Source organism: Manacus vitellinus, unplaced genomic scaffold (assembly GCF_001715985.3).
Source record: "Manacus vitellinus isolate BGI_N305 unplaced genomic scaffold, ASM171598v3 scaffold_14_pilon, whole genome shotgun sequence".
Taxonomy (NCBI): domain Eukaryota; kingdom Metazoa; phylum Chordata; class Aves; order Passeriformes; family Pipridae; genus Manacus; species Manacus vitellinus.
In genome coordinates, this window is record NW_021939063.1 from 128,941 (window position 1) to 156,777 (window position 27,837).

Genomic DNA, 27,837 nt, shown 5'->3' on the forward strand with positions numbered 1-27,837 from the left:
CCCGCGCCCCTCCTGTCCCGCCGGTGTAGCCGGGTCGAGCTCGCAGTGTGAAGAACTTCGTTTCCTTAAGACAAAGGAGCAAATTTCAATAATCTTGAATTTGGCCTATTGCCCTGTCGTCATGGTTGGGCCGTACCCGTAGAATATCTCAAATGGAGTTTATGACTTGCTTCTGAGGTTTCGCTGCAGCTTAGGGAGAGATTAATGGATTTACACCGTGTTTTGGACAGCAGTACCTCAGCACATACTGAGCTGGCTGCCACACTGCTACATTAAAAATAGTTTCCTGGTGCTCCATGTGCTTCCTTGCAGATTTTAGGTTGCACCTCTTGTTGGTTTGTTTGGGGAATTTTTTTTCGTTGTTGCCTCACAAACTGCTTCTCAAGGCTTTTGCTGAGAAGCTGATTTTGTCTTCTGGGAGTCGACACCATTAAGAAGCTTGGTATGGCTGTGTAGTGTCTCTGGGCTTAAATCGAATCAGCTTAATAGCCTCAGCTTAAGGCTCTTTCAGAAGGGTCGAAAGTACAAAAAGCCTTAGTGGATAACACCACCACCAGCACATCTGTCAAAGCCATACTTCAGGAAAGACTTCTTTGTGTCTCAGAAAGGTACTTTTATGAACAAAATATCTGCAGGGTTTCTTTCATCTTAAAGCATTGAGAAAATAACGTTATGACCATATGGTTATCATTCTTGCTGAATATAAAATAATTTAAGAAAAGAGAAAACACTGAAAAGGAATTACTGAACAACTGAGAAACCATTCACAAACTGGGTTTGGTGGAAATGGTTCATAATATTAATGTGTAAGTCGAACACTTGAATAAAAAATGACAAGCTGTAGGAAAAACTAGCATAAATAGTTTCCATAGGGAAATGCATTTTTCTGTTACATTTTGCTATTGTTTGCAGTATTTTTAAATTTTATATTAAATGATTGCTTTGGAGATACAAACAGAGATTTTCAACAAAACATCAAATGGGCCAGCATTCAGGAATGCTGTTTCATTACCTACACCTGGGTCAGAATCTGAAATCTGGCCCTGTAATGAGCAAGTCACAATTAAAAAGTGAATTAATTGATTGGAAATCTTATTTAAATTTACCTTGGGAGAAACACAGCCCTAATAATGATAATTAAAAATATATAGGAAGTGGTTTTTCTTGTTTCTTTATACTTGATTGCTTTGCTTTTTTATTTTTTTAACCCCAAAGGCTGTAAAGTTCAGTGTGCAGTCACTCAGAATAGGATAAAATGATTCTGCAGTATTTTCTTCTCAAAGTGATAATACCATCACATTATAATAAAAAAATAGTTTAGATAATGGAAAGTACATTTTAGATGTGACAGTTTATTTCTCTTATTGTGCAAGATTATGCTAAGAATATGAATGAACATGGCAATTTGATGGAATGACTTGATGAAATTTTGTGCAAAACAGCATTCTTAGCTTGCTGTCCCGTGTTCAGTGTGGGGTGTAGAAGCCATTTAACTGTAAGGTTTATCCTTCTTGAGCTGAGGAAAGTACCTTAGAGATCTATGAACTCCACAAACTGCATCAGTAGTTGACACTCAAATTAGTCCTTTCTCATTTATGAAATTCCCATCTCTTCTTTACTGCCTAAATAATAGAGTGGAAATAGTATGTTAGAGTCTTTATAGAGTACGGGTATAACTCTGTGCCCTGGGTGTTTGAAGGGCACGGTTGCAGTGTGCCCGTCCCATATACGTATATGTGCACACGTATATAGTCGCACACACGCATCCGTGGCACCTTGGCTTATTTGCCAGATGCATCAAGCAGAACTGGAAATTACCAAAAATTCATCTCAGAGCTTTCTTTAATAATAAGAAAAATCCCTGACTTTTGTACCTGATGGAAGTTGCTGGCGTCTTTCCAAACAGGTTCTCTAATGATCTTGTTTCACCATGGCAACCAATATGGAGGTGCTGGCTCAGCAGGTAGTGGAGACTCAGCAGGTGGCTGAGGTGAGTGACAGATAATATCACAACAGTTGGTATATGAGATTTTGAAATTAAAAACATATTAGGGAGTCCCTGCTGTTCACAATTAAGCATCATAAATGGAACAGAAAATCTTTATAGAGCAGGATTGCTTTACACTTGGGGACAAATATGAAACCACTGCCACCAATATGTGTTTTGTTCACCTAACTTCATTGTGGTGGCCCCCATATTAGGAATGCAAGTAGGAAATTCAGCATGAGCTATAGAGAAACTTGGCTGTATTGTGAATTGCTAAAAAGACTAATACAATGAAATTTCTCATCATTTGATCATTAGATTGACCATTTTGGACATGAAAGGTTTCTGCTTCTCATTTGAGTTGTAATCTGAATCCACCACAGTGTTTGAAGTTACCTGTTTTACTTATGCACTGTATTCAATTTACAGTAGGGTGATTAATTTAAATCAGGTTTTATATTTTCTGCCTACACATGTAAGAAAAAAGAGCATGAAATCTACTTTAAATGATATTAGGTGATATCTTGATGTATATTCACTGAAACTTGGATGCTCAACAGCTAAAATGTTTAAATCAACTAATAAACACAAACTATAAGGGCTCACTGTCATAGAAAATAACCCGTTTATCTCCTTCACCATGCAAACTTCAGTCAAAAAATAAACTAGATCATTTGTCTGATTAAAATTATTTTGTTTAATAGCCTTCAAATACTGTTTACGTAATTAAGGGATTTAATATATAGCTCAGTGCAAGTGGGCTGAGAGATCTCTCTAGATAAGGCCACTTTTCAGACACTAGTTTGGAGGTTTCTTTCATCTATTGTAGTATTGCACTATTTTTCATCTATTGTGCTATTACACCTGGATATTAAAAAATACTTTTAGTTCAAGAAGAAGCTCTATATAAGAAAGAAATACAAGTTTGATTCTGTTTTCAGAAGTGGATTCAAGATTCCCTACTTAGAACTATTTTTTTTTGTTAAAATTTGATTCTTTTTAGTGTGTCCTGGAAGTAACATCGAAGGAGTAGTTACAAAAAGCTCCATGAGTTTCACGCTGAAAACCAACAGGAGATTTATCACTCTAGTTTTCTGTACCAGGTATCAATTTGGCAAGCTGCATTTTTTAAAAACACTTCCAAACATACTTGGAAATAGAAACCTGTAATGGAAATACTGGCAAACCTTATCCTATATTGGTAGAACTTGGGTGCTATAATAACATCTCAAACACATAAAATATGTGACATTTGTAATTCCTCGTGCAGGAAATGCACCGTGGTAACATAGTGTGATGGTTGTATCTTGCCACTGGAGAGATCGCTCCATCTCAAGAGTGTACGAAGCTCTGTGATTTCTTCCTGGCCGGTGGGTAAATAGAGGGCTTCGTCTCTTTATGGTATTCAGCTACTCCTTAAACTATATGCCTGTCCACTACATAACACCGTGAAAGCTTTGTTCATGGAAAAACAGTTGTAAGCAGCATTATCTCATTAAGAATTCATTAATACTAGGACCATGTAAATGTTGAATCATTTTTTTATGAATGGCTGGCTGCCTGCTATTTGTTTCTTCCATCAGATACAGGTTTTAATACAGGTAAATACATCACTAGTTTTCGTGACATGAGCTAAAATTCTATATTGTACTTACTGTTTCTTTAGAATCAAACTTGGCACTGGCTTTAAAAAATGAGAGGTTTTCAGAATACCATATTTTTCATTGATGAAAATTAAATGGAAGAAGAGCATCATTGATCATGCACTGAATTTCAAGTTATGAACTGAGAGGCAAGTGGCAAACAGGATAACCCAATGCAAATATCGACAGCTTTAGCTGTATCTGCATAATTTTTTCCACATAATTGCCAACAAACGTAGTGCCTGGGTTTATTGAGAACTGTGATAGCAAGCACCAAATCAGACTGTCATTCAAGTAAGGCTCTATGTTGTTTCACTTTCTTGAGCGATAGTTCATCAGATTTGTTTTCAATGAAACTGAATGTATCACAGAAGTTGCTGAGCGTGCTCCAGTAGTGCATGTACTTTTGTACTTTATTTTTACGACTTTTTAAAATTGTCCTTGTAATTGCTGGTTTCAGTGCTGTTGCTTGCTTCTGCTTTATATCAGTGTTGTTTGTTGAATTTTTGCAACTGTATATTTCTGTGGACATCCAGAAGAATTGCTTTACGGAAAGGGTTGTCAAAATACACAGAAATACAAAACTCTGTATTTCTGAACAGGTTGGGGGTGAGTAGTGTCTGCAGTTGCCTTTACTTACATTTCATGAGACTGGAGAACAGAGAGCAGCTACGGAATTCGGAGGGAATTTCAGCAATTCTTCCTCATCCTGAACAGCTTTTGAAAAGCAGGAAAAGTACTTTAGCCTTAATGCAAAAATAAGTAATGCTGCTTTTCCCAAGTATTTGTTTAGTACTGGGCAATATGTCAATGACTCGGGTTCAGTCCCACCACTGACTTAGGTTTGACTTGAATATTGTTTAAGAAAACTGTATTTAGTTTTGAAGTGGAGATGCATTCCCTGTGTAGTGCCTTAGATTTTAATGCAAATCTTTTAAACAGAGCTGTCACTGTGGGGAGGAATAATGACTGTTTCCTCTTTCCAACAGCAGCTCTGATGTGACCAGGAAGAATTTTTAGTAGTTGCTAAAACTGTCCATGCTGGCTCCATGACAGCCACAAACTGTTCCCAGTGCATCCTTTTTCCCTGTCAGAGGCCCTAGAGTCACAGAAGGTGACCAGTGAGCCCTGTGCTTCCTGGATCTTGTTAATGACAGCTGCACTGTTGGAGAATTTTCAGTTGCTTTCAGTTCTCTCAGTGTCCTGATAAGAACCTATCAAAATATTGAACCTTTTTGAAAGAATGTTTTGCCATGGAACTCAAAAAATACTGGATATCTTGGTCCCATGAAGTATTTTCTTGACCCTCTTTCAGATATCTCTGACGTGTTACATCAGTAAGTAGTTCAGCAATTCAGATGAAGCACAGTGTGCTGGAATAGGAGAGTAGAAACACTGCTGTTCTGATGGAATAAGGTTTTGCTTTGGTTTAAGAATTGATGAAGTGTAAAATAAGGCAATTTTTGTTTAATATTTCATTACTATCTTTGGCCACTTTCTCATTTCTGGATGAATCTTCAAGGTGGAGTTTTAATGCAAAGTCTTCTCAAACGAGTTTTAGTTCAAATACAGCTTTTCTCAATTTACTGTTAACCTGGACATACCATCAGCCTGAGAGGTATTTCTTAGAAAGTGCATATGGGAATAAGGAGCTCCTCCCTGGCTTAGGCAGTTTGGCAGCCTCTGAATTCAAGGCTGTTACCAGAAGTGGCAGAGCCACTGGTGTAACAAAGGTGTTGGGGTGGTCCATAAGACATAGTCTGAGATTTTCTTAGGATGTGGATATGCCAACTGCAGTTTCTTCCGTGACTGTTGCCTTTGTATGTCTTATACAAGATCTTGCACTGCCATCCTGCTAGGGCAGTTAAACTAGAGCTCTTCTATCGGGAATTGAATTTTATCTACCATTCTAGAAAAGACCTTAGTGGTCAGAATATTCTCTTCTCCAAAGAGAATCACTGAAACATTTTTAGATATATCTTACATCTGTGAAAGAAATATATTTGAATATACATTTTTTTGTAAAAGCCTGTTATTAATTTAATAGCTAAAGAAGTTAATTAGGAAAAATATCTATAGAAAAATAAGTCTTTCTGATTTGATTTGAGATGCAGGTATAAAACCTGATACCGTATTTTTTACTGAAATTCTTTAGCTGTTTCATGGGTGCAGTTAAAAATAGCCTGTGTTTGCTTAATTATGCCTTACTTTATTAATATTATAGGAAAGAGACTAGAAATCAGTATCTCTGAAATTGATTTACACTTAGTGAGAACAGACCAGTGTATTCAAGCAATACAATTACTTTGGTTTTTACTGCTGTGAATATAGGAAATATTTTTCTGCTTGTTAGAAAAGATTAGAGACTTTAAAAATTCCTTCCCAATGTGGCCAGTTGATTATTCCTTCAATTTATTGCTCAAATATTCCTTTCATAATCAGTGTGCTGGTTGGGAAATAAACTACAGAAAGTGTTGAAAATTTAGTTAGTAAGTACAGAAATGTATTATATATATACATATGTTCATACAAACTCGCACATAGATGTGTATATATGTGATGGGTAAATCGGTAAATTAGTATGCAAACAACTATATGGCCATGAAGAAACCTTATTTATTTCAAATGACATAAGAATAATGAAATGTCTAGAGAAGCTTAGCTTCGGTCTACCAGTTTTATATATACATATATATTTTGTATATACCTATCTGTTGGAAACTTAATGTGATTCCAACTGAAGTGTAGAAACTGCAAAAAATTAGGAAAAATAAGGTAACTATACAATTATATACATATATGAAATGAGAAAATTATTAATAGATGAAACAGAAGCCAAATTTAATTTTGCTAGTCTTCAAAATGCACCTAATTGCCAAATACTTGGTTTTAATTTAATGATAAAAAGGGTAGATACATATGTTTTTAAGTGTATTTTTATATTTCTTAAGCTTTGTTCTTATCTTCTGTGTCATTTAAGGCAAATCACTATTAATTTATATAGACTTCAGCATATGAAATTATTGGTGGTGATACTTTTCTACAGTTGCAGGTGAAGAATTGTAAAACAGTTTTAAAATATATTCTAGTTCTAATTTATACCTTTTAAGGAGCGTGTAGCTTAATTAATAATTTGTCATGGAAGACAAGAAGATCATTGATTAAATGTGTCCACTAAGAGTCTTGATTTTGGAAGTTTTGGTTTTTTTCTTGCCTAGGTATCTTGTTTTCTGCAGCTGAATGCTTTGAATCATCCAATAATTAGAAGATTCTGCTATTTCTCCATCTCTCCTGTGTATTTTCCTCATTTAACATGCAACTTTTGTGACCTGTGTATTAAAGATAATTAGAGACGGTATGTTGAAGTTAGGTTAGACTTTTATACTATATCAGACTGCTTATGGTACAGGCAATAGGGGAGTAGAAGGGTATGTTTTCATTAAGCACCGTGTATTTTAACACCTCTGCTTTCCCAAAGAGACTTGCAGTACAGGTTCCTTGCTGTCCAAACTGTTTTTTCTTTTTTTACATAAAAAATGAACTTATATGTATATTAAAAAAAGATTTTTCAAAGCAAACTTAAATTGACACTACCCTGTTGTCCAGCTGTATAGATTTTGATAAACAAATCATTCCAAGATTGTTTAACAGAGGATTTAATAAAAACAGCTTGTGGAGCTTCCTGGGTTTTGACACGTTACTGCATACGATGTATTTTTTTTCCCAAAAACCAATATTCTGATAATTCATTGAAAACAAATCCAAGTTCATTTAATGATTGTAACCTTTCCAATAAATTTAGATTCCATGCCATAGGTCCATCTGTTCTTTAATAAATATATGTATTTTTAAAAGTGTTCAATACCTTTACAGTAGATTAAAATTCTATGTATTATTTACAGGTGCAGACTGTTCAGACTTCGCTATCTGAATCTCCAGTGATGACCAGCCCTTCCCAGCGTATCCAGATAATTTCCACAGACTCCTCTGTAGCTTCACAACAACGCATTCAGGTAAAAATCTATTAATTAGCTATTGCATTTTCTCCTTTTTTCTCCTCCTCCCACTTAGGGTTATACAAAAGCATGCTATGGAATACTTCCTTAAATGGAAGTACAGATCATTTTTAATGCAAACTAAAATTCTCTTTCTTCCTCAGCATGTATGTGGTGATGATTGGTTGGCTGTGTATAATAGTTATATTGATGATGTGGTCAGTGAAGAGTGTTTACAGAGATTAAACCTAGCCTACATGTACAAATCTCCTGAGCCCTAGCCACAGCAAATGGGCAGACATTGTCAACAGAACACCTGAGGTCATCTCTAAGGGCATGCCTCCTCCCACTCATTTAGTAGCCAGTGGGAGATTAATCTATTTAACATGAAGTTAGCCTTTGAGAATGCTGCACAGTGGGTCGTTGTTACTGGTACATAATATAAAGATGCCATTAATGTATCAGAATGTATGCAGTGGCAAATGAGATAGGACTTGTTAAGTGTTAATGAAATACTGATGAATGTTGATATGGTTACTTTACCAGGCAAAATAGAGATTATGGTACCAGACAACTGTATCAAAAATAGAAACCTTCCACCATAAGAGAATCTTGAGAATCAGCACATGAAACAATAAGGCTGCCTAATTCCACCTTTTGTTGATAACTTTAAGGAGTAACATCTTAGATAAAATATATAGGTAAATGTTGTTGATGACTGGAGAACATCTCTTTGGTGACATCTATGAAGAAAAGTCGGAGAGCTTCCTTGTAATTTTTCATGGATATAATTTTGAGAGAGCATTAAAGGTTTTAAAATGTAAAGCTTACTGCAGTCGTGAATTTCTTTAATGTGTTTTACAGATTGTGACAGATCAGCAAACAGGTCAGAAAATTCAAATAGTGACAGCAGTGGATTCTGCCGTGTCTCCAAAGCAACAGTTTATTTTAGCCAGTCCAGACGGAACTGGTGCCGGAAAGGTGATACTGGCAGCACCTGAGACATCTAATGCCAAACAGCTTATCTTTACCACCACGGACAACATTGTGCCAGGCAGAATTCAGGTAAATATGGTACTTGAGATTCTTGGTTTCTAGATTTTTTAAGTCTGTGTTTGCTTTAAGACCAATTGCAATGGTTTTCTAAAGATCTAATGATATGGATTAAACAATACTAATTGTAGGCTTCATTATTCAATCATAAATTCTTCTGTCTTCACATTCCTTATTGCACTCATCACCCCTCATTGTCTGTTCTAATTCAAGTTCCAAAGACATAAGCGAGTACTTAAGATAGGGCTTAAGTGACAGGATTTCTTAGTCTGTTCAGTATTCACAGATATACAGAGATACAACTCAGCTCAGCAAACTTACGTGAGTTCATACTTTTACATTCAGTATCAAGACACTGCAATAACAGCTATTTAGACCAGAAGCTATCCTCTGCTATGCTTTTTTGTGGGTTTTGAGCATGATCTAGGCCAACTGGAGCTTTGCAAAGCCAGCGATATAAACAATAATCTACCTCCCCCTAGTGAAATTTGAGATTTCTTCCTGGCAGTCTTAAAAATAAAATTAAAAAAAGAAGTGCATGGTCCCTATTGCTACTGTTACAGTAGAGAATATTTTACAGCAAGAAGAATCATTTGTACGTAAATATTTTAAAAATTCTAGTAACAGTCTTTTAAATTTTATTTTACTATGCTAAATAGGATATTTGACATTGTAGAGGGGTGGGTTTTTTTAATTTTTCTGTGTTAAGCGGAATGTTTGGAACAGAAGTTTTGGAATTGAAGGCCTTTGGAAGCTAAACTGTTTCTATAATAAATCTCAGCTTCAGGCTATCCCCTTTGAACCACATGCCCCTAATAGCTAGAGAAGGGATACGTGGAAACATCATCTGAAAGCCAACCATCTCTGACTAAAATATAGCAGCTGTTTGACAGCAATTGCAAGAAGGGAAAAATACTGTTGCACAAGTGAGGAAACTCATTTGTACTCAACAAAACTACCAGTTTTATTTGGAATTTGTTTTGATATGACCGTTTCAACAGTGTCAGCACTGACAGTAAAACCTCTCATTAAATTGCATTTTATACTACATATGTAATTCTAAAATTTAGTCACCTCTTCTCAGCTGATACACCAATCTTGTTCTGTAGGCTAAGCTCCTTACTTTCGTGTCTGGCTAATTATGTCTTTTTGTTCTGGAATTTTGCTTTAGATAGTGACAGACTCTGCTTCAGTGGAACGTTTGCTGGGAAAAACTGATGTTCAGCGGCCCCAGGTAGTAGAATATTGTGTAGTCTGTGGCGATAAAGCATCAGGTAAGGAAGCATAGACGGTAGTATTGAAGAAAGTTGCTAGAAAGGATGACTGGGATGAAGAGATGATTTTTTGTGTGTTTTAACTGATTTTAGCCATGCCGATGGCAAAAGCAATTGAGTTTTTAAATGAAAAAAGATAACATACTTTGTATTTATACACACAAAATAGTTAAACTCTGCTTGGAAGAACATTATTCTTTTCCTTCAACTGGAGCGTATGATAAATAATGATTAAATAGCTCCTGCTAATGGAAGAAGACTCCTTGAAGCATTTAGTCAAGTTCTGCACAGTGATGGGAAACCATGAAATAAACCTGTCACCTACAAAAGTCTAGCTACTCTGAGAGAACACTTCTTAGTGCTCTCTAACAAGCTTAATGCTTTCTGGTAGATTTTGTTCTTCTACTATCACAGAAAAAGGCAAGTAAAGATCACATGAATCCTCGGTGTTTCAGATCCAGGCAGTTACAAGAAGTCCTGAGGTAAAATTTCTGTATTAGTCAAGGAAGTGTACTGTGCTTTCATGCTACAGAGAAGACACCCTTCTGTCTCTTTGCCTCACTTTCTTTTATGTAATTAAAACAATACCAGAACTGGTATATACAGGAAATCTAAATGAAGATTGCATTTTAAATTTTGTTGTAAAGTTATTTATATTCTGAAATTACTTGAACTTTTGGACTGTATGTTCTTTAAATATATCCTATAGTCTGTAACAGCAGGTAGAATTACATCTGTACTTGTCCAGAACAGGAACTGCAACTTCATATACCACACATTCAGAAATAGGCTTAGCCTTCCTCTTCTCTCCACTCTCTCAGCAAAAAACTGACAGTAGTTAAACAAGAAACATTCTGTAAGACTTTATAAATGCTTTCATGGTCCAAAATGATTGTACAAATACAAAAGAAATTTAAAGGGTGACTTACAATGATTTACTTGATTAAAATAAATATTTCTATGCTAAAATATAAGTAATTTCCATCTGATAACAATATATATGTTTCCTAGGTCGTCACTATGGTGCTGTCAGTTGTGAGGGATGCAAAGGTTTCTTTAAAAGAAGTGTAAGGAAGAATTTGACCTACAGTTGTCGTAGCAACCAGGACTGTATCATCAATAAACACCATCGGAATCGCTGCCAGTTTTGTAGGCTTAAGAAATGTCTAGAGATGGGCATGAAAATGGAATGTGAGTGTTAAGTACTCAATGTGATACTGTGCCTACCAAATAAAAAATATGTGGGCTACCACCTTTTTGTATGTTCTCTCCGTTTTGGTGTATGTTGCTTGAAGGAAGCAGAACTTTTGGCAGCCAAAGCACCTACAGCACCTTTCTTTTGTCGCCATTTTATGTCTGAGGTGCAGTAGTGATTTGTTTCAAACTATTTCAAACTACTGTAGTCTTTGAGGAGCCCAGTTAGAGCCTCACTCAGAATGCATGTTAAAACACTGTGTATGTTTATAATACAAAATATTTTAATATGGATTGACATAAATCTAGGTCTAATGTTCCACTTCAAGAATCTGCTTTCCTTACTGTTTAATTTTGTGGCTTTTTCAACTGGTGATAGAAAGTAGTTAATGTCTTTTTTTTTTTCCCGCTTTTAAATTTTTTTTTTTGTTAATTTGGTCATTTGTGAGTATGGGGTTATGAGGCATTGTATAAACTGTTACATATTAAAAAATACGCTTGCCTGTTTGTATGCAGTGCCTCGTACATGTCCAGCGCTAACAGCCGAACTGCCTCTTCAGTTCAGCGCTTCATGAAACCTATTATCTCGTTGCTTTGTGATGTGATCTGGACAGGATAAATTCCAACCACCAAGTTCAAGGGAGGCAGAACTTTAAACTTTAAATAAAGAGATACTTGTATTTGCACTTTGGAACTCCAGACCTGTTGTGGTGATTGTTCCGCTTTGCACACACTGTACTGAATATTGGAGAAGACATTTGTACAAGAGAAACTGCTGCAGTTCCAGAAACTAACCCTTTCTTATCCCAATATCATTAGGATATATACTCACTGACTTTACTGGGCTTTGGGTCAGGTTTCTGATTAATATTTATGTATCCACCAAGCCAACAAAATTGATATACCTACTTTTAAGCTCCTAAATTTTGCTAATTAACAAAAATAAAGTCAGGAACTAAATAACTCTTGCTGGTTATGAGGATAGAGACAGGGCTATAGAGGAGGGTTGCATATTTTTGTTTCTCTGTTAATAATGTTAATCTTCCAGAGCAATCACTGCTGTATGATAAATTGGAATAATGAATAGCACAGAAATATTGTCTTCATTTATATTATGCCTTACATGGGCATAGTGTTGTGAGAATTAATATTAATACAAGACTTAAAAATTCTTGTAGTCTATTATTCATTTTAGCATCCTCATTTTTAGGTGAAAAATCCATGCAGTCCAATGTTATGCCAAGTTATAGAAGAGTTTGTAAAGTTCAGTGACTTAGATTTCAGATAACTTTATGTAATATGTTTAATAATAGTACTTTTATATTATAAAGATGCACTTTTTCTTTAAAATTGCAAAGTTACTGCTTCTTATTATTTCTGTTAAAAATTTGCCTCACTTGTTCAGCACATTGGAAACTGAGCCTATTTTCTTTCAATTATCAAGTAGAAATATTATAAATTATGAAAGGGTTAGTTTTGGAACACTGTTCCCTAATTGGGTGGAATGAATGGATATGTGGAGACTGTCAGGGAATTAGCCTGCATCTCTCACGGAACTTGCCTGTCTTGACTTTTTCAGGGTTCGTTCTGGATTTGCATTGTTTTGAGTCATCCAGAGTAGGAATGTGGCTAACATTTAGGTATAGCTTTCCCTGTAAAAAACAAATAATTAAACAAATTGAAAACACAACCGGTAGAATACTCCATCTTACTAAATGCAAAAGAAAATAGCAAGATTTGACTCCAGTTCAGCAAAACTTCAAACTAAAGATCAATCTGTGACCTTCTTAGTTAAAAATACACATATTCACAGGCAGAGTAAAATTGGAACCTGTGTTTTTTCACTCTTTGTATTAAAGTTCTAGTTTTGCACTGAGCTGGTACACCATCATAACTGAGAATTTTACTTTCTTTTTGTATTTTTCATTTGAGTTATTTCCTTTCAAATCTGAATGGTTTTGTCTTTATGTAGCGGTTCAAAGTGAAAGAAAGCCTTTTGATGTGCAACGTGAAAAACCAACCAACTGTGCAGCTTCTACTGAAAAAATCTATATAAGAAAGGATCTGCGAAGCCCTCTTATAGCAACTCCAACGTTTGTGGCAGATAAAGATGGGACACGGTGAGTCCTCAGTTGCTCATGTCTTCTTCCAGGTTATTTGTGTATATTACTTCGCATTCATGTATGTATTTTGTTTCCCTCTAAAGAATTGGACAGAGAAGAGCTCTAATTCATACATCATCTTTTTCCATTACCAAGCCCAATTTAGGTTCTGCTTTTCATGGAAGTTTTTATGTCTGAGTACAAGTGTACGGTTTTCAGTTCAGAGCTGGCTCTTGTCCAGCCAGGTCAGAGCAAAGGCAGGGCAAGTAAATGATATTCAGGCAAAAAGCATGTGGGCTAATTCTGTGATGCATTTGGGTTAGCACTTCTCTGAAATCAGATCTGCTAGTGGCAGACTTGGACTTCCTTGCTTCCTTCTCCTAAAGACAGTAGTAAAAGAGATTGCAGTGACTGCTGATTCCAACCCCAAGAGATTGTTTTCAACAACAGCAAAACAACAGCAGCTTTCTTTTACTATGTGGGAGATGCTCCAAGATGGTTCCTGCGCTCTCAGATGTCTCCAAAGGCGGTGGGTGTGGAAATGCACATGACTGCAGAAGCAAGATTTGTCTCTTTCTGAATAGAATAAAAAAGAACTCTAGGTTAAATATGACATTTCTAAAACTGTAGTTTACAAATGGTTAAGAACTACCTAAAAAATTGGATCTTATTATTCAGTTTTCATATATATATAATTGTTTAATTTAATATGTATATATTCTTTGTTGAACAAATGACATTGCAGTTAAGAAGATTGGTGATACTGCAGTTAAGAAGATTGGGCTGCAAATTTCTTAAGAATGGTTTTTCAGTGTTCTCATTCGCAAGTCAGATTATTCAAAAGTGCTCACAGACACATTTGCTTCTTTGAGAAGCTATAGATCCCTTACAGACCTATAAACAATGTTATAATCATTAAGTACAACTATTATTTATGTAGGGTTCAGATTTGCATAATGCATGATAATTTGCAGCCTGTGCTCATTCACTATAACTTGCTGCAACCTTAACCTGTGTTGCGTGCATTGGTATTGTATTATGGAGACTTGGAGCATCACTTAAGTAACAAATAAACTTCTTGCAAAGACTTTCTGCTGTCTCCCTAAATTAGATACAGCAAAGGGAAAGGATGTTTGATCAAAATGTAGCAGAAGTAAAGGCAGCAGAGATTTTATGCAGACCTTGATTGCGTGATTGTTTTTAACTGTATTTTGGAATGTAAAATATACTTCCATGACTTTTTCTTCAGTGCTGTCCATTGTCTAACTTGGAATGCACAGTTATGCCTTCCTCCAAAGTGCAATGTATAACTTGAGAGCTACTAGGTGACTTCTGAGAGCATGAGAAGACAACTTTTCTTAAAGCAGAATAAACCAGAATACAAAGCAAATGAGAGGATATGTATTTGGGAAGTTGTCATTGCTTTTGCACAGGAAAGGAAAAGATATTCCAGTCTTTCTGTCTTTCAAGCTACTTTTTGGAAACTGTTTCAGAAAGACTGAAGTCCTGATGAATAAACTGTGAGCTTCATTAAACTGTTAATTTAAAAACTTGTTTTATTCTGTCATAGGTAGTTACACATTCTTCTGATTAATGTAAAATACTATCAGATGCCTTATGCTTTTGAACAGGTCAGCAGGACTTCTTGATCCTGGAATGCTTGTAAATATTCAGCAGCCTTTGATCAGGGATGATGGTACAGTCCTCCTAGCTGCTGACTCCAAGGTATTACTCTTTCAGTTCAGTTCTGAACACACATATTAATTTGCTTAGATTATTTTAGCTATTGTATGTAGACTTAAATAGTTGTTACTCTTGAGAAGAGGTCATGGTAAGTCCAAAGAGCTTTACAAAGGGAGGTAATAAACTGATCAATAGAAATGTGGTTTCTTTTCACAAGTATGTTTCTGCAAAAGGTCAGCCACAGGTAGTTGCCCTTATGATACCTCCTCTGGGACTAGGATTGATAATTACAGTAGGATTTAAAGATCATTGAAAGCCATTGTTCTTCCTGTAGGCGTTCAGGAGGAAGGAAAAGGTACATAAGGGAAAAAATGCAAAAAGATTAAAAATGGGAAGAATTTATATATGATACATCAACTATAATTTTGATCTACTAATATTGTTCTTCCTTTTTAGGCTGAAACAAGCCAGGGTGCTTTAGGAACACTAGCAAATGTTGTAACATCTCTTGCTAATCTCAGTGAGTCACTAAATAATGGAGATACTTCTGAAGTTCAGCAAGAAGAGCAATCCGCAAGTGAGATTACACGGTATGCATTATATTTGCATTTTATTTAACAATTTGTGTTCTGTATGATGTATCCTTACACTCATTCACTGAAGGAATTTGGTTTTGTGACAGCAGACAGAGTACAGATTGTCCCTACTTTGAAACACAAAACTGATTCTTTAGGAATCAAGTTTGGCTGTTGTCCTCTTGTGAAGAACTGTGTCCTGCGTTACAAATACGGTTTTCTGAAGCTAGCTCAGATTTCATTCTCAGAAAAGTAATGAATTACTAGTTTGTGACCGTGAAAGACTCTGAGAATAGCAACACTTCAGTGCTGTTCAATTTCATAGGCATGTTTTATGTAAGGTTCTTCTGTGCAATGCTTATGCCCTTAGCCCTGCTCTTTAGGGGTCTTTATTACTTCAGATTTATTTTTGAGATTGTACTGCCAAAAACCTGCTAGTAATATAGGTTTAGAAAGAGTTTAAAGTCTTTGTTGTCTTTATTAATAAAAAAATGTGAAAAAGGAAAATGAAATATTAAAATTTCCAGCAGAGCTTGGATTTGCATGGCTGGGGTTTTTTTGTTGGGGTTTTTTTTGTGGGGGAGTGGGGGTTAGGTTGAATTTAGCAGTATAGGAAAATAAGAAAAATACTTGGCCTCATAGCTGTCCATTGTTTCTCAAAAAGAAGATTTTTAAGAGGAGTTTAACTAAGGCTTTTAAGTCTTTTATTTATACTCTTCAAGTAAATGAATTGATATTTAAAAATACTGGACACCGCAACTTCGACTTTGTCAACCTCGTACTCTTTCTTTAAAGTAAAAAGAAATAAAATTCCAGAAAACCGGCCCCGAAACATCTTGATAAAAGTAGTGGCAAAACAGCACTGTACTGTAATACTGTCCACGGGTATGAAATTGGAGCACAAAATTTTTCTTTACATCTAAACTCTGTTATCCTAAGGGAATTCACAGTGCTTTATTTGGGCACTGATCCAACAACAGCGTGAGTAAAAAGGAGTCCAGGGGCCAGACTCTCATGTTACTGTCATAAGAGTTCTAAGGCTCTGACTGTACTGTGAGATCAGGAGTGCCTGCCCATATCTCTTCTTAAGGGAAAGAAATTCAGGCCCGTTGTCTAGAAGAGAACCATATTATTCTCCACTGTTCCAAAAAATTGGACATCAAGAACAGGGACAAGGACAGGAATTCTGTTCTCCAGAGAACATCTGGTTTGTAATCCTCACCTAGTGTGTGAGAAGGTGAGAAAGGGGAGGATAGTGAATGGTAAGTGCAAAAGAATTGTTTAAGCCCACACAACAACTAAGCCCCTCAGCCACTCGCTCACTCCCCCACCAGTGGGATCAGAGAGAGAATCAGAAGGGTGAAAATGAGAAAACTCGTGTTGAGATAAAGACAGGTCAGTAGGTGAAGCAGAAGCCACACACATAAGCAAAGCAAAGGAATTCATTCCCTGCTTCCCATGGGCAGCAGGTGTTCAGCCATCCCCAGGACAGCAGGGCCCCATCACATGTAACAGTTCTTTGAGAAGACAAAGCCATCGCTCCAAACGTCCCCCCACCTTATTTACTGAGCATGACATCATACAGTATGGAGTACCCCTTGGATCAGTTGGGGTCACCTGTCCTGGCTGTGTCCCCTCCCAACTTCTTGTGCACCCCCAGCTTCCTCACTGAAGGTGGCACAAGCAGCAGAAAAGGCCTTTACACTGTGCAAGCCCTACTCAGCAGTAATAAAAACACCTCTGTGTTATCAACACTGTTTTCAGCACAAATCCAAAACACTACCCCATACTAGCTACAATGAAGAAAGTTAACTCTACCGCAGCCAAAACCAGCACAGCACAAGACTCCTTTACTAGTACAAATACTAGGATAAAACTATCAGAGCGGGATTTACAGTAGTAAATCCTCCCCTACAGGGGAGATCTCTTACCAGTGATATGTGGGCAGCTCTGTTCCTTTTATTAATGTCCAGAGAGTGCAGAGGGACCAGATTGTAATGAAAAGTTGGACCTTGTGTCTTAGCATAAACAGTTCCTGTGTATGTTACCTCTATAAGTGGAAATGCTTTATAGTGTTTAATTTGCGCACTACTCTGAATTTTTTTATGGTGTAAGGAAGCGCTTTTTCATTGTTTATTTATTTATTATTTTTTAAGGGCATTTGATACTTTGGCTAAAGCACTTAATACCACAGATGGTACAGCAGCTCATACCTTGGCAGATGGGATGGATCCTACAGGAGGAGGGAATATTCATGTAATCAGTAGAGATCAGTCAACACCAATTATTGAAGTGGAAGGACCCCTACTTACAGATACACATGTCACATTTAAGGTATGTGCTTCTTTAAACATCTTACTAACATCAAACTAACACTTAAGATGTATGAGCGCTCTCCCACATAATTTCTTGCTTGCTATTCCCAATTTGCATTCCTTGCCCACAGTAATGAGTTATTTGGCATAGTTTTCATTCGATGATTTCTTGTCACACAGTTGCTTGTGACTGACTATGAGAGTAGTTTGAATGTTTTTGCTGGTTATTTCATCGATAATAAAAACCAGTTTGTGTCTGAACTGTACTTGTATTTTTTGCAGCTGACAATGCCCAGCCCGATGCCAGAGTACCTTAATGTGCACTACATCTGTGAGTCAGCATCACGACTCCTTTTCCTCTCTATGCACTGGGCTAGGTCCATACCTGCTTTTCAAGCTCTTGGGTTAGTGGACATATCCTGTTTGAACAGTTTGCTTTCGAATGAATTTAAGCACTGATCTGAACACTTTTCAGCTATTTTGAATTTTTTAGTTATGATATTGTTTAATTTTTAATGCATTTTTAAACTGTGCGAAGGCTATGCAATATTCTCTGTTTCAAAGAATAAAATAGAAGAGGGCAGAGGGGAGGATAACTACAATGTCTGATGTTACTGTGTGGTTACAGAAACTAAAGGCAAATCAAAAGTAAGAATTTGTAAAAATTAAGTGGTTGTTTTTGATATCTTGCTAAAGAACTGATGAGCACCATTTCACAGATAACCTTAAATGGTTTCCTGTAGTTTGTATGTAATTTCTTTTTGCTTTCTGAAATACTAGTAATATATTAATACATGCCTTTTAGTAAGATGTTTTGCAATGCATTAATCCTTATTATTAATTGTTATAAATAACATAATTACACATAGGGTAATACCAACCTGATATGCAAACTACCTAGAGGTGACTTTCTGCTGTTTACAGGCAAGACTGTAACACAAGCCTTGTGCGTGCCTGCTGGAATGAACTGTTTACCTTAGGCCTGGCACAGTGTGCACAGGTGATGAGCCTGTCTACCATCCTGGGAGCTATTGTCAACCACCTCCAGAACAGCATACAAGAAGGTATGTTTTCAGTTCTGCTAACAATACAGAGATTTGTATAACATTTCTCATGACATGTTTCCTAATCAGTGGCGAAATTGTTCACCTGGATCGAGGGGAAGGTGAAGCCTTCTCTTGCATAATTACCTTTCCTCTGGTGATCTATAATTCTGTTGCACTGACCTCACAGAGATACCTGAGGGTATCTACTGTGGTAGTTACATCACTGGAAAAAGATTGGTGTGGCAGATTATGCTATCCTGGCAAAATTACAGAAGAGTTAACATTCTGTTTGCTAGCCCTGTCTTTCACTCAACTTTATAAATCTTTGCTTCCATAATAATTTAGGCCATCCTTATATGTTAAGTGGTTTTAAGACAGTGAAAGACTTGAAAATATTGCTTGACTTGGTTTATAAAAGTGTATTTGTTGATATATCAGAAGTGCTTGAGCTCACATGAAATAGTAAGCAATATCTTTTTGCAGATAAACTTTCTGGAGACAGAATAAAGCAAGTCATGGAACACATCTGGAAACTTCAGGAGTTCTGTAACAGCATGGCCAAGCTTGATATTGATGGATATGAATATGCATACCTTAAAGCTATAGTCCTTTTTAGCCCTGGTAAGGAATTTAGTAACCATATCTCTTTAAATAATAAGCATTAGTATGTTAACGTTTTAGCAATTTTTAAATGAGACTAATGTCTTGAGATGAGACTAATCTGGTAAGTTGCAGATAAAATGATTGTTTCATAATGATTACCACAAACAATATGTGTTTTAAAATAACTTTGAAGCAACATATCCATGTTATTTACAGTTCCAATATGTCAGGTGTTTCCTGTACATCTACTTGGAAGACTAGACTCTCAAGTTACCTTCATCTGGGAATCTATGAGTAAAAAGTTATCTGGGATGTGTGTAGTAGCAATATTAATGCAGTAAATGGTGGGAAGGATTAGAGGAAATACATTCTCGGAGTAACAAAAAGAAATTTACTTCAATTTTTATACTCTCATAAGAGGACTAGCTGAAATATGAGCAGAAATACCACTCTATTTTATATGAAAATTCCACAAAATCTCTGAAACTAAATGTAAATAGGCTGTCTTCCATTTGTTACCAAAAAAATTACAGCAGACAACTAAAGTATAATGAAGTTTTTATGAGATATGAGGATTTACTCAAAGAAGACACTTGATTTTCTGGAATGGTAAGGTAAGGATATTAAAGAAATTGGAAGTGACAGTCTTTTCAGCAAAGGTGGAAAAATGTTTCTAGGACACAGAAAGGTTAATCTAAAACTGCTGACAGGCTGAGTGAAAGGGAAACTTATTCAGAAATGTATATTATTTATTAAGGTATTTACCACCCTGAATTTAACAAAATAAAAAGGAAAGGGATATCTTCTTATTGGTGTGTTGGTTTTTTTGTTTGGTTTTTTTTTTTTTTACATTAGTATTATTTTTCTTTTTGTAATAAAACTTAATTAGAAGATATTGGTGTCCTAAAATGTTCTTTTGCCTTTTTTTTGTTTGTTTTTGCAGATTGTCCCATTAGGATTAGGTTTAGTAGGGTTTTTATTCAAGTTGTTAAAGCGAGAAACTCTCCAAACTCTCCAGAGGTAGCTCTGTCCTATTTCAAGGGACAAGCAGTTTGGACACAATGAAGATATGTGGGCATAGTAAGATAGATGATATTTTCTGGGTTTGGGTTTTTTCTCAGATCACCTGACTGTCTGAGGAGCTGAGCCAGCTGGAATTAAAACATGAGACAGACTTGGGAAGGTTAAGAAATTGATTCGTCAAGAAAACAACCCTAGGTATTGCTCAGTCAGCATGGTTAGAAAAATCACAGAGGCAAACATTTAAATTTAAACCAACAAGGTTAGAAACATAAGCTCAGAGTATCATTGCCTGGTACATACCTACAGGCTTAATCTTTGTCCACTTTCTTGTGAATAACACATGACTATGGAGAGAAAAGTGAGCAAGCTAATTCTGAAGCCAAGAAGCAAACGTTCAACTGAGTGGTTTCCTTTATACAGCTAACATGTTAAACATCACAATACCAGAGAAATATTTCATTGAAATGAAATGTGAGAATCTTATAAGTACATCTCTTTCACAATGTATAGGGAACCAATCGACATACAGAAATGTTTTGTTTCTTTAGATCATCCTGGTCTGACCAGTTCAACCCAAATAGAAAAATTCCAGGAGAAGGCACAGATGGAATTGCAGGACTATGTACAAAAAACCTATCCAGAAGATACTTATAGGTATTTATTGTCTATAGTATCCAAAGTAACATTGTGGGCCGTAGCTAACAAAAGTACCAAATAACATCATTGATGTAAAAAAATTTCCTTTTTGACATCTGGGGGTTTATTGGCTGTTGATGAAAAAGAACTAGAATCTCATTCATAAAAGCAAGCAGGTTTTGGTTAAGCAAAAAGATTGTTTAAAGATACGTAGAAGCAAGAACAGCTGTCTAACTTCTTCCATGTAAATTTAATTTATGAGTATTTTCTTGGGTTTTGAGGGGTTTCTTTGAGCCTCGTTGTCATGTTTAGAAAAGTAAACAGACTTTATTAGAAGTCTTGAGAACAACTGCTTCAGCTGACTCAAACTTTAGTTCACGCTGCCTTGTTTTTTGAGTTATTATCTCAAAACCTCTTTGATGACTAAAAGTTGATTATCATCCTTTAAATGTTTTTCAAGTTACATATGCAGAGAAGTGTTAAAACTGCCAGTTTATAGGTCTTGGAAAAGCAAGGATTACATGTGACAGGGAAGAGTAACCAACTCTTAAGCTTCTGTTTGTAAGAAATTCCCACATCCTACTTATTTTCTCCTTTAGCTTCTTTTTTTTTATTAGTTTCAAAGGTAGATAATCTTTTAAATTATCTAGGTTGGTTTTTTCGCCCCTCAATTGTTTCTGTTTCTTATTTGCTAGAAATGGTTATCCTATTTTCTAACAATCTCCATCAAAACTGTTTCAAAATTCATCAACACAATGATTTTTTGCATTACCAGACAAATTCTAACTTCTGTCTAACAGTGTATTCTGTGAAAGGTATCCTCATCTAAAGAAGCAATCCCATACATTTAGGCAAGGTCTGAGGGTGATGTAATGAAAAAAAAAAGAAAAAAACCCAAACCTGTCTGTAAAGAAGAGAGCTTCTCTGGTTTCTGCACTGATCTTACAGAGTTAACATTGTGTGGTGCAGTGAAGATGAGATTCTCTACCTCAGAAATATCCTCAAATCCCACATTCTGCTGTGTACAATTCAGTCATTCTGTTTTAATTTGTGAGAGCTGGATAGTTGCCATAAAAATAAATACAGAATTTGTTCCATAGACTTACTTCTCTTAATAGTGGCTCAGGGAAGAAAATCAGTTACATTTCACAAGCAGTAATCTGTATTTTGACTGATAGTGTCTATATCTCCATGCTCACCCATAGACAAGTGTAGAGAGCAAATCTGATTATTTCTGAGCAACTGAATACTGCCACAAATTGAGATAGAAGACAAGAGTTATAAGTTTCACAGAATCAACAGCACAGCTTGAATCTTTTTTCAGTTTTGCCCCAAAGTTTACAAGATATGGTATATTAGCAGAATGGACCTTATGTATTTTGTCCATAGATATTCAAGCATTTTCCAGAGCACCTGTGGTCAGTGCTACCTAAGGTTTGCTATTACGTAGTTCTCGTTCAGAAAATTTATTTGATTTGGCATTCATGATGTACATCTGCCATATAAATGACAGCAAACTGCTTTCATCACTGTCCTTAATTTCATATGCATGGAAAGTCCAGCAACTCACTACAATCACTTTGTTATATTAGGTATCTGTTAACATCCTGGTAAATAAAACCCCACAGCATTTGGCAATATGTGTGTGCTTAACAGCACATCACCCCAAATTCCTTTTCTCATTAGAAGCCAATTCTCTTTTTTCCTTTTATATATATTCAGTCCTGTTCTTGCTCTCTGGTTTGGCATGAAGTTGCTAGGCAACTGAGTACTATGCTGTTTATGGCTGAAATTTTAATTAAGCATTTTACTCTTAAAATTGTGCAAATGTTCACACTAATCAATGTGAATACTATTAGTCTCATCTTGTCCTTCCAGAGTTGGGAATTTCAAAAGCAGGCCAAGAGAATTGTGTGTTTGTACATACATGTTCTGCCTACAAAGGGCATTAACATGTCTCTTTCATTGGCAAACCACAAAACTACTTGGTGGCTTTTCATTTCACTCGCAGCATAGAAAGGTGGCCATTTTTTTGTGGCAGCCAATTACCTTTAATTGCTTCTTTACTCCCGTTTATGAGTTAAGGTAATAATAAAAGCAGATTCAGGTCTTTAGCCACAAGGTATCTTAAGCTGGTTTTATATGTATTTATAATCCACTGACCTTCTTTTTCAGGCTAGCCCGGATCCTAGTTCGCCTGCCAGCACTTAGGCTGATGAGCTCTAGCATTACCGAGGAACTGTTTTTTACTGGTCTCATTGGAAATGTTCCCATTGACAGCATAATCCCCTACATTCTCAAAATGGAAACAGCAGAATATAATGGTCAAATAACTGGCACATCTCCATAGTGGGAACAATGCAATTCAGTGGATCGAAGTAATTTTCGTAAAAAACATATAATTACGAAGTTAAAAGAATAGCATTTTGGCTTGTGCAGATAATTCCAACTTGTTATCAGTTTCCTGAACAGATTTCTCCTTGTCTCTTTCCTGATGTTGACAAAATTTAAGCAGCTACTAAAAGACCTGCTATAGAACCTTTTCTGCCACAAGGAATATTTTTGCTGCCTTTCATTTAAAAGGCTATAGATTACTGAACATACTTTTCACATGCTTTGTATTTAGAAATTATCAGTGGTTAAAAAGAGTTTTATAATATCAGAGATTAGTAATAAAATTACTTTAAAAGTAAAAAGAACAGTATGTATATATTTAAAAATATCCTTGGAATTAATGTCTAGTAAATGCCAGGGTATAATACTAGCACTTTGTAATCACTTCTTGTCAAAGTGACAGCATCATCAACATCCTGCTTATGAGTATGGAAAATGAAAAAAATGCTTATGTCCTTAGTCAAAATGCCAGTGATTTTTGTGAAAAGGTAGAATGCTATAGGAGACAATCATTTATCTACAAAAAGTCACTTGCTCTTATGTTATTATGCATGAAATATTAATGTGGATTCTTAAATCAGACATCCACATTATATGAAACTATACACTGTTAAATTAGTGCAGTTGTAATTCATAGTACAATGCAGTCATAGTAACTATTATGTGCTACAAGAATTACCCCACACTAAGAGGAAAAAAAGTGTTTCTTGCCACAGTAATGATGAAATATTCGGGTTCCTTAAAGTGTGTATTCAGACCAACACAATCACAACACGTGTTATTCTGAAATCAAGCCTTTTGACTGTGGGGAAAATCAGTCATTAACTGGAAGAACAATAATTTTCAAGTAGAGCTGTGTGATGCTTTTTAGTATGCTCTTTATATTTTCAAATTTACTACTTCTCTCTATACTCCTGAATACCCTCATCATCCAGTCACAGGTACGATTTAAAACCTGAAATGTGTAGAACCTGTGGCTGTCAGCAAGAGTATATTACAAAGCTCTCTCACTTTATTAACTTCCCACCTCCTTCTCTCTCACTTTATTAACTTCCCACCTCCTTCTCCCTCCCTCACTGAGCACTCCCGGTTTTGCAGTGCTCTCGACCTTCCTGTGACTCGGTTTGAAACCAAAATATAGTTAGGATTTACTCTCAGTCATGTACGATTGCAGTTAATGACTGATACATCATGGAGTTATAAAATGGACTACTTTTTAATTGTCTCGAGTGATAAGCCATCAACATGTCTTCTAGTATTGGTCATTAGCTGCTAACAGCTTTCATTTTAGTATAATTTATTATTATGGAATTCAAGTATTTTAAACAATCAAAGTTTTTTAAAAAATGTCATGGCAATTAATACTTTCATCTGATCCTGGCTCATTAGATTCATCAAATATTTTAATTATTTGTATTGTAGAGGCATTTTTACTTTTGTAGTTTTATGTGACAAAAATCTGATTATATGTTCAGCACTTTTGTTTTTCTTCTGTTACTCATATTTATTTAGAAACATCAACCAGGTTGGTGTTCATGTCTTTCAGAGTCTGAATTGGAGCTAAAAGATCTTAAGCAGCTCTAGGTGAGGCTTCTGAAGTAATAAAAAGTCCTGACCTGGTATACTTCATGCTCATTAGGGGGCTCACATTTGTAGCACTCAGTGTGGAACAGAAAGCTATTTAATTTTAACTTCTGGATGCATTAATGTCTTTTACAGTTACCATTGTTAGTGCATTTAGAGTCTTCTCAGAAGGGTGTTACAAATAGTTCAATATACATGCAGAGATTTGTAATATTGCACTTTTATTTCTCCTGGCTTTTGCTATAGCAAATGAAATTGTCATGTTATTAATGTGATGGAAGATCTACCCTCTGTATGTGAAGTTAGCTGGACTGCAGAATTGAGTACCAACCATTTGATTGTGGTGTCCCTGCTGGTGGGATTGTGTCAGAACTTCTGATGCACAGTCCCTTTGTTAAGGGTACACAACTTTAAAATCAATGGTGCTATTAACATCAGAAGCAGTACCTGCCTTGGAAAGAGTTGGGGCCATTTTTGTTAAAATTTAAAATTTTATTCGGTTATGTCATAGTTCTAAAAGCAGAATGCATTGAACTATTGTGATATTTTTCATTGCAAAAAAGAGATTATGGAGTTTGATTTGCTTTCAGTATTTCATAAAAATCATTTAAGCAGATAAGTAAGCATTGTTAGTGGCAAATGAAATATTCCTTAGCACAAAAACTAGCCATTGTAATATTTGTTTTTAATCTAAACACACCAGATGGCTTTTTCTTTGCAAACATCATTTCAACTTCTGATTTTTCAAGTAAAAGGGCCTCATTTTCTATACAAAAATATTTTCCTAATTTTTATTACTTGTGCTGTGATCATAACAGTTCAGCAAACAAAATAAAGGCATTACAATTTTTTTGGGAACAGAGGGATCACATGAAATAAAATTTAAAATATATGCCTTGCATTACATTTGTAAACCAAAATGGTGAGTATCATGCAGCTCTGTTTACAAATAAACTACACTCCCCACAAATGCAAGTCCACATAATGATCTCCTTGATCAAACTCTGGTAGTCGCTTACTCTGCAAATAGTTCCCTGCTTGTTAGGGATAAAATATTAATTTTTGTAAGTTGAGTAGCAACCATGCAATCATAGTTAGGTTTTATTTATTGTGCATGCATTTAATAGATGAAATTAAGCAGTTCCATAATTAAGATTCGGATATTACCACCTAAAAGCTATAAAGTCTCTCTTTCCATAGCATTATCAGCATGATTTGCTGGCTTTCAGTAGTCAGAACCAAACTAGTTAGTCCTGATGCCATTAACAAAAAGGGCTTTTTCTGACTATACACTATTTTGGTTCCAAGACTAACATTTTGGATTGTAGAAATTTGGACTATGATGGCAAGTTCCTAGGGCTGAAGAAATATTCAGAATCTAAAACTTTTTGTATATTTGAATATTAGCTATAAATAAAAGGATAGTTGTGATGAGTAACCTAAGACTTCTTTCTCACATTCCGGTTAAGGGCTGTTGTAAAAGTGGGACAAAAATTTGGCATCTGATGGAGACACACTGAAAGGAATCACTTAAAACACTGCTATACAAAAGTATAAACCATCTTCTCCAGTGCAGTAGGGCTGCTTTGCACTCAGTTTCAACTTTAATCACAACCTAGTTGAGGTTGGAAGGAATCTCTGAAGGTCATGTGGTCCACCCACTCTGCTCAGGTGCTACTGCTATGTAGCACCTGTTGGCAAGGACTGTGTCCAGGTGTCCTTTGAACATTTCCAAGGATGGAGACTCCACAACCTCCCTGGGCAACCTGTGCCAGTGCTTGGTCACCCTCAGAGTGAAAAAGTGTTTGCTGCTGTTTGAGGGAACCTCCTGTGTTTCAGTTTGTGGCCACTGCCTCTGGTCCTGTCACTGGGCAGCCCTGAGAAGAGCCTGGCTCTGTCTTCTTTGTACCCTCCAGGTACTTGTACACATAGAGGAGATCCTCCCTGAGCCTTCTCCAGGTTGAACAGTTCCAGCATTCTCAGCCTTTCCTCATGGGAGAGATGCTCCAGTCCCTTATCATCATTTTTTTGAACTCTCTGCAGTATGTCCCTGTCTCTCTTGTACAGACACAGCCCTCCAGGTGTGGCCCCACCAGTACTGAGTAGAGGGGGAGGATCCCCTCCCTCAGCCTGCTGGCGATGTTTTGCCTGATGCAGCCCAGGACACCATTAGCCTTCAGCAGAGCAGGGAGTGTTCCTGACTCATGTTGAGTTTGGTGTCCCCTGGGGCCTGCAGGTCCTTTTCTGCTGACCTGCTTTCCAGCATATGTGGGTGCCTGGGCTTGTTCCTCACCAGAGACAGGACTTTGTGCTTCCTCTCTTTGAACTTCCTGAGGTTCCTGCCAGCCCATTTCTTCAACCTGTCACAATCCCTCTTGGTGGCAGCAGGACCTGGTGGTGCATCAAGCAGTGGAGCTGCTAATCTAGCGGTGATCTGGGTGTCATGTAGCAGTGGAGCTATTTTAGCTTGCTCAAAAAAATCTTCTTTTCCTTGTACATCCATCAGAAGATAGATCTTCAAGAGGCACAGAACTGATGAAGGAATTTTCTGCCAACAGTATAGGCATTGTTTGGTAGCAGTAGAAAAGGCACATCTAAGGAAAATGAGCCTCAGAAAGTCATTTGGGCTCTATGTATTAACCTTTAACATTATTTTCAGCCTCTTCTGATGACTGGACTTTTAGGCTGCTTTGACATAAGGAAGGTAGAACAGTGCACACAGTACGGCTG

At 36.3% G+C, this 27,837-nt stretch overlaps 1 protein-coding gene across 1 annotated transcript; it reads left to right on the forward strand.

Moving 5' to 3' along the window:
* The first annotated feature begins 277 nt into the window (after positions 1-277).
* Positions 278-26,545, forward strand: NR2C2 (nuclear receptor subfamily 2 group C member 2). The gene is made up of 15 exons (XM_008926320.4): positions 278-608; positions 1,907-1,990; positions 7,533-7,643; positions 8,490-8,690; positions 9,850-9,952; positions 10,964-11,143; positions 13,119-13,266; positions 14,880-14,973; positions 15,388-15,521; positions 17,663-17,840; positions 18,104-18,225; positions 18,746-18,885; positions 19,351-19,488; positions 21,042-21,147; positions 23,305-26,545. Exons 2-15 carry the CDS (start codon positions 1,931-1,933, stop codon positions 23,477-23,479), a joined length of 1,890 nt encoding a protein of 629 aa, XP_008924568.1. The 5' UTR covers positions 278-608; positions 1,907-1,930; the 3' UTR covers positions 23,480-26,545.
* The last annotated feature ends 1,292 nt before the right edge of the window (positions 26,546-27,837 follow it).

What these genes read in the sequence shown, in the direction of transcription:
- NR2C2 (XM_008926320.4), top strand. Translation starts at nt 1,931, where the DNA reads ATGGCAACCAATATGGAGGTGCTGGCTCAGCAGGTAGTGGAGACTCAG. An exon ending in CTTCACAACAACGCATTCAG is followed by an intron (nt 7,644 to 8,489) that starts GTAAAAATCTAT and finishes TGTGTTTTACAG; the next exon opens with ATTGTGACAGATCAGCAAAC. An exon ending in CTGTGGCGATAAAGCATCAG is followed by an intron (nt 9,953 to 10,963) that starts GTAAGGAAGCAT and finishes TATGTTTCCTAG; the next exon opens with GTCGTCACTATGGTGCTGTC.